Source organism: Gigantopelta aegis, chromosome 3 (genome assembly GCF_016097555.1).
Source record: "Gigantopelta aegis isolate Gae_Host chromosome 3, Gae_host_genome, whole genome shotgun sequence".
In the NCBI taxonomy this organism is placed as follows: Eukaryota; Metazoa; Mollusca; class Gastropoda; order Neomphalida; family Peltospiridae; genus Gigantopelta; species Gigantopelta aegis.
The window spans coordinates 67323125-67337451 of NC_054701.1; the positions used below are offsets into that span (position 1 = coordinate 67323125).

Consider the following 14327-nt stretch of genomic DNA (forward strand, 5'->3'; position numbering starts at 1 on the left):
ATTTTCTCATATTTTTAAAAACACGTGTGTCTGAGAAGTAACAGTTATGGAGTCGAGGTTTTATCTATTTTTAGAGAGTATTTCACCATTTCAAAGTCACAGACTCATGTTTCCCTCAATTTTAACTTTATCCAAATGTGTTACAGGTTTGTAGATTAATTAAACTTAGTGTTAATTTTATGGGCTGAAACTAGGGTCTGTCCCTTTAAGACAGATTGGTGCAGAATTAAATAGCAAAGCGTATAAAGGGAGCAATGTAAGTTTGTGATAGAGCACTTACATTAGATTGATAACATTCAGTGTACATATTATGCCTGGATTTTCCATCTCAGACTGAGCCATACAGTTGATGTAGCAAAGGTCATGGTATGTACTGTCATGTATCTGCCAGTTGGTTAAGTTTTACGAACATACTCAATCTAAAATGACAATTTACAATACGCTGAGGTGTTGTTAAAGAAACATGATTCCATTCCCTTTCCAAAACAATATACTATAATATATAATACAAAACTATTCACTAACATGTTATAATTCATACAGGTATAATATTTAATGTTATTGTAAATATATATTATAAACATCACAGTCAACAGTGATCTGAATCTTAGTGTTAACAAGTATTGGTATAATTATTATATATAGTGATAGTGAAATCCAGTCACCATTCCATTATGAAGGAAATACTTCAAGATTTTCTTTGTTCTTACTTGTTCTTTTTCAGTGAGAGCATCATCTTTGTAGCCTAATTAGAATAATGAACTATTCCTACTTAATATATATACTTTTCATTCTGTGTCTCATTTTGTTTATGTTTAATTAAAACTGTCTTATAAACTAATTAATATTTTAAGATTATCCGCATTTGTTGTACTTCAAGTATTTGTTTATTATTATATTTTATAGGTGCTTTAAATGGCTTTTAGGCCATAATAAATTAAATCCTGGATTTTTATCCTTGCCCACCACCAATGATAAAGGCCCCTCCCCAAAAAACCCCACCTATTTGTTTGATGTGGTGTATTTCCAATGACAGGAAAATGTAAATAAAAAATCTCCCCTTACCTCCTGTTTTGAAAAAAAAAAATAGTTGGATGAAAATCTAGCATGGAGTGGAAGGGAGAGGAGAGGACAGTGGAAGCGATGGAGGAGGGATGGAGGGAAAGAGAGAAATAGAGAGAGAGATAGAGAGAGAGACAGAGAGACAGAGAGAGATAGATATGTTTTCAATAACCACCACACCCACATTCTGTACCTCTAGATATATGTAAATTAAATGAACCCTTGTACAGAGTAAAACTTAATTCCCATTGCATTAACCATTGCTTAATTATAACACTGACATAAATTAAATTTCTCTTTTTAAATGAATATAACCCTTGCACAATTATAACATCTGCATGTATTCGCCATAAACTTAATTTTCATTAAATGGATGTACATGCACAAAGTAAGTGAATTGTTTCAGGGAGAAGAAGTTATGGGGAGGGCGCTTCACGGGTGCCACTGACCCGATCATGGAGAAATTCAACGCTTCAATATCGTATGATCGACGCATGTGGAAGGAAGACATTCTGGTGAGAATTCAGTAATACCTGCTACAAGTGCATGTATGTGAGAAATAATGTTATGTTATCACTAAGGCATATGTATATAGTAGTTATACTATAATGCTTGTGGTATATATTCTTGCATACAATAAACAGGAAGCAAAAGTTCTGTGAAGTTCTGTATGTATGTTTCAGTTTATAAATAATATGGGCTTGACTTCATATCTAAATGGTCCTTAACCATATGTCCAACGCCATATAACCATAAATAAAATGTGTTGAGTGCATCGTTAAATAAACCATTTTCTTCCTTCCTTCATATTTAAATGTTATATTTAAACCTAACATACATAATATTGTATACATTTACGACAAAATGTTTAGGAAGATTAAAACGATGTCATATTTTTATGCATTGCACCTCATACATAGAATAAATTGTCTGACAATATTGACTATTTCTCACAGGGAAGCCAGGCCTATGTGAAAGCTATTGAAAAAGTTGGAATAGTTACTGGTGAAGAAAAAGATCAGATTCATAAGGGACTTGAAACAGTAAGTCTTCATTTCAGGTAAATTAACCAAATTAATGAATGTATTCTGTAAATATTTCTAATTGAACTTTTCAAATATTTTTGTTGTTACCAAACTTAATTAAAATAATATTGTTATAATAATTGTGGGTTTTTTGCTATTACCTTCCCACACTTTGGCCATAACTTTCTTTTTTTTCATTACTCTCATGCCCCCCAACTCCCCCCCCCCCCCCCCCGCCCCCCATTAGTTTTGAATGTAATATAATTTTTATTTAAAAATTCAAATTCAAATGCATACCAACTGATTTATAACTAACATGATGGGTTGGATTAAAACAAACCAAGTTTTAAATGTTTTAATTGTTATAAAAGTAAAAGTATAAAAAAGTAAGTTTGTGTTTAAAATCACACGGTAAAAAAATAAATGTTTTTTTAACTAAATGTTGACATCAAGAGAAAACTAAAAATAAAACTATAGAGAGCAGCATTTAAAACCACCAAGGCCCTAAGTCCACAACACAATCTTGGTGCTAAGATCACCTGTACATATAGCTATGCACTTAGGTGATCTTAGGGCTAAGATCGCTTTGTGGAATGGGGCCCAGAAGTATAAAAACAGTTGAAATAAAAATAAAACTTGAGTTAAAATGATAATCACATCACAAGATAGCTGACCGGGAGGACTAACAAAAGAAAGGTTATGAAAACAGTTCAGACTCATCGTTGATCGAGATAGGTTTGTGTGGCCTGCTACACTGTTTTCTACTGATTGTTATTTTTAAAGATTAAAGAAGAATGGAAGACTGACAAGTTTTCTATAAAGCCTGGCGATGAAGATATTCACACTGCCAATGAGAGGAGGCTGAAGGTAGATATACAGAGAATTATTACCCCAGCAGGCACTCATAACTGGAAAAATAAAAATCATTTGTTTAACGTACACTACTATTGGACGACTTGAAGCCAACAAACCAATCACCTTGTCGGTACTAAATATGACATCATCACGATTTGGCAAAGCACACACAATGACATCACGTAGTTTAAAGCGTTTGTGTTTACGTCTTTCTGGTTTCAGTGTTAAACTTGTAATAAAATGGTAGTTTAATGCAATTCATTATAGATTTTTTTTTACAAAATATATAGAACTTTAGGTTTTGAAAATTATCTATGAACCGTGAATAAAATACAAAGTTAAAGCAATACCCAGAACAGTAAAGTAGTTTACGTTATTTCTATATACATGGATGTGTAACCGATGTAGGCTATATCGAAAATAAAGGCTTTTAAAAAAATCCCCCAATAGCTGGAGTAATAAATAGAATAACAAACTCGGTACCAGTTATTATCAAATTTATGTCCCCCGTGAAATAATGTTCACTTGTCACTCGCTAAAGCTCGTTATCCTCTATTAGTCCCCTACCGGTCCAACTGGAGGGGACTACAGGTTTCATCTCAGTCCTTTTGTTTGCATGTCCCACATATAGCTTTCAGTAAACAAAAATGTATCACAATTTTATATATAGCTTTTATCATTTACTGTTGCAGATCAAGTTAGACTTTCATGGTGATTTACCCATTTTTCACAGAGTTATGGCCCTTGAACTTAAGGAGATATGAAGGGACATTCGGTGGTGTCGTGGTTAAGCCATCGGACATAAGGCTGGTAGGTACAGGGTTTGCAGCCTAGTACCGGCTCCCACCCATAGCGAGTTTTAACGACTCAATGGGTAGGTGTAAGGCCACTACACCCTCTTCTCTCTCACTAACAACTAATCAACTAACAACTAACCCACTGTCCTGGACAGACAGCCCAGATAGCTGAGGTGTGTGCTCAGGACAGCGTGCTTAAACCTTGAGTAGATATAAGCACGAAAATAAGTTGAAGGAAGGATGAAGGACACTGTCACATGAATAAAAAATAAGCAGCCCCCCCCAAAAAACACCCAACCCCAAAACTGTTGTATGTTGTTTTTTTCTTTTAGGAGCTTGTTGGTATATGTGGAGGAAAACTTCATACTGGTAGAAGTCGAAATGACCAGGTTGGGACGGACATGCGTCTGTGGATTGTTAACGCTGAAGCATCTCTTCAGAACATTTTGTTAGCTTTTGTTGAAGTGATGCTAAAACGAGCGAAGGAGTAAGTAATTTGACAAAGCATTCATTTGTTGAAGTGCAAGCCTCATAAATTGGGGTGGGAGGGTGTCTTTAGGTATTTAGGTAAGGATGGATGCAATGCTCTTTTTAGAAAAAACTTAAACCTAATTTCCTAGCATGTGCAGAACAAAAATGAAATATACAAGTATTTTAGGTAACAATTTTGGGCTTTAAAATTTATTTATTTTGGTTTTATGTCCATATTAAGATAAAGAAAGTGTATGTTATGATCTTCCTAAGTCCCCCTAAGTGTGTTAGTGTGTGTTTCTTGAAAGACTGACACAAGAAATTCAAACCAGGATTCCAGGCAGTAGCATCATGTTATACAAACAAGCAACTTAAAAGTTTGTTTTGTTTAACAACACCACTAGAGCACATTGCTTTATTAATCATCGGCTATTGGATGTTAAACATTTGGTATTTTTTTTTAACTTTTATGTCTTAGAGAAAACCCACTCAGGGTTTCTGCCAGAAAGAAATTTTAGGGTATAGCGCTGTGGAATTGAATATTTACAATGTGTGTGCTGAATGCAACCACAGTCAACAGGGGGTATGGGTGGGTGGGTGGGGGGGGGGGGGGGGCGCCTCTCCCAGAAAGAAAGTATGTTAGGTTTAGGGTTAGGGTTAAGAAAATCATACAGTAATAATAAAGAGTAATTAATTTTGTTAAAATCTGCTAAAAATTGGGTATGGTATCCTTTTATATGCACTTTGCCACAGACACTGAGATAGGATAGCACATTCCATAGCCTTTGGAATACCAGTCATGCTGCACTGGTTAGTTAAAAGCAGACATTCTACACATGCATAATTTATTCCATTGCTGACAATATAGTGTCAAATAAGTGATTTTATTACCAGTATGTAGAAGAGTAAAGAACAAAGTCAATAATTACTGATGTTAATTTGTGTTTCAGGGAGATTGATGTCTTGATGCCTGGATACACCCATCTCCAGAGAGCTCAGCCAATCCGATGGAGCCACTGGATTCTCAGGTAGAGTCTAAAACAGTAGCTTGGATAAGGCTGGTAGATGGTGGGTTCCTATCGAAGAATAGGCTCCAATCCTGAGTCAGGTGGCTAATCCAATGTCTCAACTCAATCTTAGTCCCTCTCTCTGTCCCTGTTTCTGTCTGTGTGTGTGTGTGTGTGTGTGTGTCTCTGTCCGTCTCTTTCTCTCTTTTCTCTCTCTCTCTCTCTCTCTCTGTGTGTGTTTCTATCTGTCTGTCTGTCTGTCTGTCTGTTTGTCTCTCTCTCTCTCTCTCTCTCTCTCTCTCTCTGTCTGTCTCTGTCTCTCTCTCTCTGTGTGTGTTCTCTCTCTCTCTCTCTCTCTCTCTGTGTGTGTGTCTCTGTCTCTGTCCGTCTCTTTCTCTCTTTTCTCTCTGTCTGTCTCTGTCTCTGTCTCTGTCTCTCTCTCTCTCTCTCTCTCTCTCTCTCTCTCTGTCTGTCTCTGTCCGTCTCTATCTCTCTTTCTCTCTTTTCTCTCTATCGAAGAATAGGCTCCAATCCTGAGTCAGGTGGCTAATCCAATGTCTCAACTCAATCTTAGTCCCTCTCTCTGTCTCTGTCTTTCTGTGTGTGTGTGTGTCTCTGTCTCTGTCCGTCTCTTTCTCTCTTTTCTCTCTGTGTGTCTCTGTCTCTGTCCGTCCGTCCGTCTCTCTCTCTCTCTCTCTCTCTCTCTCTCTCTCTCTCTCTCTGTCTCTGTCTGTCTCTCTTTTCTCTCTATCTGTGTGTCTCTCTCACTCTGTCTCTGTGTGTCTGTCTGTCTCTCTGTGTGTGTCTGTCTCTGTCCGTCTCTGTCTCTCTTTCTGTCTCTGTCCGTCTCTGTCTCTCTCTGTCCATCTCTCTTTTCTCTCTCTCTCTCTCTCTCTCTCTCTCTCTCTCTCTCTCTCTCTCTCTCTGTCTCTGTCTCTGTCTCTGGCTCTTTCTTTCTCTCTTTTTTCTCTCTCTCACTCTCTCTGTGTCTCTGTCCCTCTTTTCTGTCTCTGTGTGTGTATCTCTGAACGTCTCTTTCTCTCTCTGTCTCTCTCTCTTACTCTCTCTCATACTCTCTCTCTCTGTGTCTGTCAGTCTGTCTGTCTGTCTCTCTCTGTGTGTGTCTGTCTCTGTCCATCTCTGTCTCTTTTCTGTCTCTATGTCTGTCTGTCTGTCTCTGTCTCTTTCTCTCTCTCTTCCTCTCTCTCCCTCTCTCTCTCTCTCTCCCCTCTCTCTCTCTCTCGCCTACTACTTTAGTTAGTGATATGTCTGAAATAGTATAAACATTATATTTCATAGTATATGTAAATAAAGTTTGTTTCTGATTTTGTAGCTATGCCTGGATGATTCAAAGAGACTTGAAAAGGTTAACTGAAATAAGAGAAAGAGCCAGTTGTCTCCCTTTAGGCAGGTTAGTATATTCTTACCATCTACTCATTTCTCTTCATACCAGTCATTATAATTTAGAATCAATCTTTCTGATCATTTTTTACACAACCTATTGTAATTGCAAGTGCTATATTTTGCTGCAATTTATTTGTTAAACAACAAATTAATTGATTGATTTGTAATATTTGTATTATTAACTTGAGAATATTAAAATTATAAAATGCAGCCACTGGTTGTTTTCCCCAAGAATCCTTGGCTAAAAATAAAAAGTAACAGTGTTAAAAAAAAGTATCTCATGTTTTTTTCTGGCCGAATGCAGGGATGTGTTCAGTATCCATCTCCTAGGTAGTTAGACATCCATTTTTCATTGGAATTAACTACAAAGAATTATTGGGAAAACCAGGGCTTTTAGATTATGGTAGCCCCACTCCAATGGCTAGTGATATTCAATGTTGGGATAGTAAATAACTACAATTGCCATGCCCGACGGCTAGTGAAATTTATTTTTTTCAAATGTTGCAGGTAAGTCTATTTTGTAATTATGAATATCCTGCCCCCACCCAAACCCCCAAATGTTAGTGTTTTTAAGCTCTATCGCCCTCTTTAGGTGATATATCAGATTATTACTCTTATTTAGTAAAGTAGGGCTAGTGAATGTTTAATCAGGACTGGTACATTTTTTAAATCAGTGGTCCCATGGCTAGTGGATTTTATAAAAATTCTAGAAACACTAGGAAAATTATGATGTTACACATCTTTTACATCTTTTTCCAATAATTTGTTTTTCTACTACATGAATTATTTCGTTGTAATTTTTAAAAACATAGATATGTAGTTGAAAGTATAATCTTTACATGTTAAAACAACAATAAATAAATACTTAATTTTGTAGAAAGCCACGGGCTTTGGTTGTGTAGTGGTTAAGCCATCAGACATATGGCTGGTAAGTGCTGGGTTCGTATCCCGGTACCGGCTTTCACCCAGAGTGAGTTTAAAATACTCAGTGGGTAGGTGTAAGGCCACTACACCAACTTCTCTTTCACTAACAATTAACATTAACCCTCTGTCCTGGACAGACAGCCCAGATAGCTGAAGTGTGTGTCCAGGACAGTGTGCTTGAACCTTAATTTGATATAAGCATGGAAATAAGTTAAAATGAATTAATACAGTGGGAACCCACCATTAATCAAGTTTGATAGATCCCCTTTGATTTGTAATGTGTTTCTGTAGACCTCCATGAATCCACCGTCTCTTGTGAACCACAACATATTTTATAGGATATTAAACAAGCTTCAAAATTTCGTATCATGTTTATGTTCCGAGTGAAATAATTTTCAATTGTCATGTGCTTTAGCAAGGGACATAAACATTATACAAAATCGTAGCAAGTTTAATCTCCTCTTTATTACCCATAATTAATTTCAGTTTATATAACTGTGCTCGTTTGATTAACGTTCAAGTAAGGTCGTAGTGCGCCAATAATATGACGTCGATGCGTTATGTCCCACATGATATTCTATATATGGGTAGTAATTTATTATTTTGTGAAAAGTTCACCTGTTGTTGATCTTAAAGGCATATTATCACAGACCACTGAACTATTGATTAGCCTAACAAAGTATTACCTGAAATATATAAATTTGATTTGTCCCTAAATGTACTTTATTCAACCATCTACATGTACGTAGCCACCATATTCCACTTATTAATGATATTTCGTAAAAATAATTGAATTATGGCAGTGGTCTATAATTCAAAAACTAATATTGGCAACAGGGTTGACATGGCTTTCACTCCATCGTGGTTCAGTTACGGTGATGTGATAGCTAGATTTGGTTTCCAAATATTAATGTAATTTTCATTCATTATCCATTTTTAGAGAAATAAGGTTCTTGAATCTGTGACAGTATGCCTTTAAAATGCTATGATTCTAATTGAATTCCAGTGGAGCTCTGGCAGGCAACCCATTTGGAGTGGACAGAATAGCCCTAGCAAAAGGTTCTTATTCTTCAGATTTTCGATGATCTTTCTCAGTATGTTTAGAAAAGCATTTTCCGTTTCAGATTTTTCATTTTTCCGTTTCATAATGTTACAAATTCCGGTTTTTTCCTTTTCAGTATTAAACAAATTCTGTTTTTGTTTCACTCACACCACACACACACACACACACACACGCTCAGTGATGCATATGAGCACACACACACCAATAGCATATAACATGGCAATGTCGCAAATGTTAAAAATTAATAAGCAAACATAACATAATATATCTTTCACTTGAGTAAATATCGGACAATTTTAGCTCACAATGCTCGGTTTTTCCCGTTAAATCGCCGGGAATAAGCAAAGAAAACACGACTGGTAAAATGTCTAGATACTCTACATTAAACATTTGGCGTAACATACAAAGGTACTAGTGTCGTAGCGTAGCACAGGCAGATGTCGGTGTCCATAGTTTCTAGTTCGAAAAATAAATTTTAATTAATAAAATGCGCTATTTAAAGTTAAATAATGTTTTGGAAAAAAATCGGGAATTCCGTTTCAGATAGGTATTTCCGCGATTCCGCGATCGCGGAAAATCAGTGCCTCTAAGCATGTAGATGGGTTGTAACTTGCTTTTATCTCAATTACCATGGGATAAATATGGGTTTTGTTTTGTAATACAATCAAACCTGTATATAACAGGCAGGTGGGACGTAGCCCAGTGGTAAAGCACTCACATGATGCGCGGTCGGTCTGGGATCAATCCCCATCAGTGGGCTCTTTGGGCTATTTCTTGTTCCAGCCAGTGCACTATGACTGGTATATCAAAGGCCGTGGTATGTGCTCTCCTGTCTGTGGGATAGTGCATATAAAAGATCCCCTGCTACTAATGGAAAAAATGTAGCGGGTTTTCTCTCTATGACTGTGTCAAAATGACTATATGTTTGACATCTAATAGCCGATGGTTAATAAATCAATGTGCACTAGTGGTGTCGTTAAACAAAACAAACTTTATTTGTATATACAAGCCACCCAAAACATACACAAAACATTCCTTTTTATACCTGGATAGTGAAGGTAGAACAATGTTAAACAGTGTAGAAAATATGATTGTACTTCATTTAATCTACCAAATGGATGCCCAAAATAATGTTATTAAAGGGACAGACCCTAGTTTCAACCTGTGAAAATTAACATCAAGTTTTACCTACAAACCTGTAACACATTTGGATAAAGTTACAATTGACTGAAACATTAGTCTGTGACTTTGAAATGGTGAAATACCCTCTAAAAATAAACTAAAACTCCATAACTGTTACTTCTCAGATGCACATGTGTTTTTAAAAATATGAGAAATGCATTTTGCGATATTAAAAACACCAGGATGACCAAAAACACTTCGAATGTATGGAAATGGATAATCTATACAATAAAATGTAAGTAAAGTATGCCTTAATGTTTAAAAACTAGGGTATGTCCCTTTAATATGCTGTTAGTAGGTCATCTGTCCTATAGTCCGTCCCACAGAGAACGCCTTATTTTCATGCTATGGAATTTACTACAACTTACTTATTTCTGAGCCAAATGATTTGTAAATTGCACATAAAAATAATATTTTTTTGTTATTTCCAAACCACTTTTACTTTTCGTCTTACGTCAAACCAGACTGAAATTATTGACAAATTTTTTTTTCATAGAATGATGGGATGGACTAAAGATGTAGTAGTCTTAGAGCATATTTGAGAGAATATATATATATATTTGTAGTTGTTAAGTGTTGATTGTGAAGTGCAGGGCTCAAAATAGCAACCTATGGAAACTGAAAACAGTTTAATTATATAGACCAAAAACCAGTCAATAAATCGCAGGCCATTTTTCCAGACACCCGATGTAAGTACGGTTATAATTTTATTTGCTATTTAGCTTATTATTCTGTTATGAGTTAATTCCATAGTGCTCTAAAATATATACTGAGGTCCTAATTGTTTTTACACACGCCCTCCCCCCACCGCTGTCTTATTTCCAGCAGGCCATATTTTTTTTTCTTAGCAGCACATTTGTTTTGGCCTGCTATTTGAAAAAACAAAATAATAATTATGACATATTTTACTTCCTATTTTGAGCCCTGAAGTGTTGTATACATTCATGTTTTTATTTTTCATATCAACAATATTAAAGGGTAAACGTTTATCAATTACGAAAAGTTGTATTCAATATACAGTGAAACCTCTCAAGACCGGACCCTCTGTAAACTGGAATTCCCTCAATAGTGGACGTTTTACAGAGTCCCTTTTTAAAACCGGCCTCGGTGGCGTCGTGGCAGGCCATCGGTCTACAGGCTGGTAGGTACTGGGTTCGGATCCCAGTCGAGGCATGGGATTTTTAATCCAGATACCGACTCCAAACCCTGAGTGAGTGCTCTGCAAGGCTCAATGGGTAGGTGTAAACCACTTGCACAGACCAGTGATCCATAACTGGTTCAACAAAGGCCATGGTTTGTGCTATCCTGCCTGTGGGAAGCGCAAATAAAAGATCCCTTGCTGCTAATCGGAAGAGTAGCCCATGTAGTGGCGACAGCGGGTTTCCTCTTAGAATCTGTGTGGTCCTTAACCATATGTCTGACGCCATATAACCGTAAATAAAATGTGTTGAGTGCGTTGTTAAATAAAACATTTCTTTCTTTCCCTTTTTAAAAACCAGGATAGAACGTAACCGCTGTAAATTAGATCCCTCTTAAAAGCAGACATTTGTCTTGTTCCCAAGGGTGTCTGGTTTAGAGGGGTTTCACTGTATATTAAATGGTTATTTATTACCTATTTCTCTCAAATGTGACAAATAGCAGTAACAGTCCTCTACCATTTGTTAAATTTTACATTCCAGAGCTGGGCTTGAATGAGATATTTTGGAACAGTCTTGATGCTGTGAGTGATCGGGATTTCGTTGGTGAGACTCTGCTTAGTTAAACTTACAATTCAGTCCATACCATGTCCACTCCATGAATCCCAAAATAATGAAGAACCCCAGGGCTCATATTTACAAAATATATTGTATTTATTCATTCATCGAACCTGTGCAGCAAAAACAAAAATTGCCTCCACTCCCTTCTGTACTTGAAAAACCTCCCATAGAATATTTATATTGTTAACGATTTTTATTTAATCCTCAGACTCTTTAACGCAGAAATGACAATAAAGGCCAGATGATTGATTGCCTTGATAAATTCAGGTTCACCCCCCCCCCCCCATCAACAGTACATCAAACGCTGTGGTATGTACTGTCTTGTTTATGAGAGAACACACAGATAAAAGATGCCTTGCTGCTTTTTTGTGGCAATCTCCATCTCTTGACCAGATCGCTGTAGTTTAAAAATGTACTGAGGTGTCATTGAACAAACATTCCCTTTTCTTGAACGACGCCATATAACCGTAAATAAATGTGTTGAGTGCATCGTTAAATAAAATATTTCTTTTTCTTGAAATAATTATTTTATTACGAAAATATATGTATATTTTTTTCACTACAGTTGAATTCCTGTTTTGGGCTTCTCTGTTGAGTACTCACTTGAGTCGGTGGGCGGAGGACCTCATTCTCTACTGCACTAAAGAATTCAACTTTGTATCGCTCTCAGATGCTTACAGGTAGGTGCATATTTGAGCCCAGGGGCGGATTATAGGGGGTTTCCCAGTTGCACGGACCCAACCCCCTCCCCCGGCTAAAGAAAACCCAACCCCACCACGTAGATCTAAATTGATGTCCACGTAAAATTTATAATTTCAAATTATAAACATTTACATATTGTTTCGGAAACAGCCCCCCTTACCTAAAGCATAATCTGCCCCTGGAGCCCATATAGGTAATAAGTTTTAATAAAAGTAAAGTAAAGTTTGTTTTATTTAACGACGCCACTAGAGCACATTGATTTTTTATCTTATCATCGGCTATTGGACGTCAAACATATGGTCATTCTGACACTGTTTTTAGAGGAAACCCGCTGTCGCCACATAGGCTACTCTTTTTACGACAGGCAGCAAGGGATCTTTTATTTGCACTTCCCACAGGCAGGATAGCACAAACCATGGCCTTTGTTGAACCAGTTATGGATCACTGGTCGGTGCAAGTGGTTTACACCTACCCATTGAGCCTTGCGGAGCACTCACTCAGGGTTTGGAGTCGGTATCTGGATTAAAAATCCCATGCCTCGACTGGGATCCGAACCCAGTACCTACCAGCCTGTAGACCGATGGCTAACCACGACGCCACCGAGGCTGGTAAAAAAGTTTTAATAAAGACTTCTTTCTGCTCATTACAAGGAGTAACCTGTGTGGTTTCCTACAACACTGTTTGAAGTGAGTTGTAGAGTTTGCCTACGGTGAGATGGGTTTTCCTCAGTGGACCCATCCCAACCAGTGCTCCACGACTGGTACATCAACTATCCCTTGCTATTAATAAATAAAATGTAGTGGGTTTCCTCTGAAGGCTACATGTCAGAATTACCCAATGTCTGACATTCAGTTGCCAATGATTAATTAAAGGCACATAACCTAGTTCTCACCTGTAAAAAATGACACTAAGTTTAGTTAATTTACAAACCTGTAACTCATTTGGATGAAGTTAAAATAGAGTGGAAGAAGTATCTGTGACATTAAAACATTAAAATAGACTAGAACTTGAATCAATAAACCTCTACTCAGATGCACGTGTGTTTTTAAAAATATGAAAAATGCTCTTTTTTTTATATCAGAAACACCAGGATGACCAGAAACACTTCAGTTCTACGGAAATGGATAATCTAAAGAATAAAATATAAGTAATGTTTGATTTCAGTGATCATAGATGGCTCTAATGGTGAAAAATATGCTGTAGTGTTTAAAAACTAGGGTCTGTCCCTTTAATCAAAACAAACTTCCTTATGTAATATACAGTGTGTTAAATTCACTTCTTTCCTTGACTAATATACTGGTTGTATAATTTGTTTTAGTACTGGAAGCAGCCTGATGCCACAAAAGAAGAACGCCGATAGTCTGGAGCTGATTCGTGGGAAGGCTGGAAGACTCTTTGGAAATGTTAGTCGCTAATTTGTTTTAACTAGGCCTGTAATTTTAAATATTTTTTTATCATGATACCTGGATTTTGTGTAGATTCTGATATCATTGTTTCGGCTCCGACATTGTAGTGTGTAGACTCATGCCATGTCATTAGGTACATGTCTGTAATATGTGGATTTAATTAAGTAATAGCTAGTGTGGATTAATTTCATAGTGTGTAGATTCTAGTACATGTATTTAGAACGTGGACTTCATATTGTTTATCATTCCTGTAGATACTACTCCTAGATGACATATATGGAATATGTGTTACTATATTCTTATATCAAGTTTATATGTTTGGAATATTACATTAGAAATAAATGACATGATAAACATGCTTTCCAGGGGTGGGGAAAAGCCCTTTTTTCCCGGTCTGGGACCGATTCTCAATCTCTGAGACTGAAATTTTTTTTTTTAAACATGTGTTTGCGGTTCCACTTTTGTGGACCGGCCTGCCCAGACATCGGTATCTCAATGCATGATTTAAAATAATAAATAGTGGTCAATATGGCTAGTGTTTCAGATGTCTTAGATTTTAAAGTCTGCCTGAGTATATATTGCCAGTTGGATCTACAGTAGTGTCAATCCACATTTGTCAAAGTCGCTGAGCCGGTCAACAGATTAAACAGACGTTAACAATAACACCATTCT

The 14327-nt window shown here is 36.7% G+C and overlaps 1 protein-coding gene across 2 annotated transcripts in view; it reads left to right on the top strand.

Moving 5' to 3' along the window:
• Window positions 1-14327, top strand: part of LOC121368719 (argininosuccinate lyase-like) — a 38303-nt gene that overhangs the window by 15810 nt on the left and 8166 nt on the right. The window contains exons 3-12 of one of the 2 annotated variants that reach the window (XM_041493466.1): window positions 1470-1577; window positions 2019-2105; window positions 2871-2954; window positions 4072-4226; window positions 5161-5238; window positions 6551-6628; window positions 8552-8604; window positions 11470-11532; window positions 12113-12227; window positions 13568-13652. In XM_041493466.1, the coding sequence (XP_041349400.1) occupies window positions 1470-1577; window positions 2019-2105; window positions 2871-2954; window positions 4072-4226; window positions 5161-5238; window positions 6551-6628; window positions 8552-8604; window positions 11470-11532; window positions 12113-12227; window positions 13568-13652 (906 nt within the window). Of the gene's footprint in view, window positions 1-1468; window positions 1578-2018; window positions 2106-2870; window positions 2955-4071; window positions 4227-5160; window positions 5239-6550; window positions 6629-8551; window positions 8605-11469; window positions 11533-12112; window positions 12228-13567; window positions 13653-14327 lie in introns of both variants that reach the window. The other variant, XM_041493465.1, reaches the window with a different exon arrangement.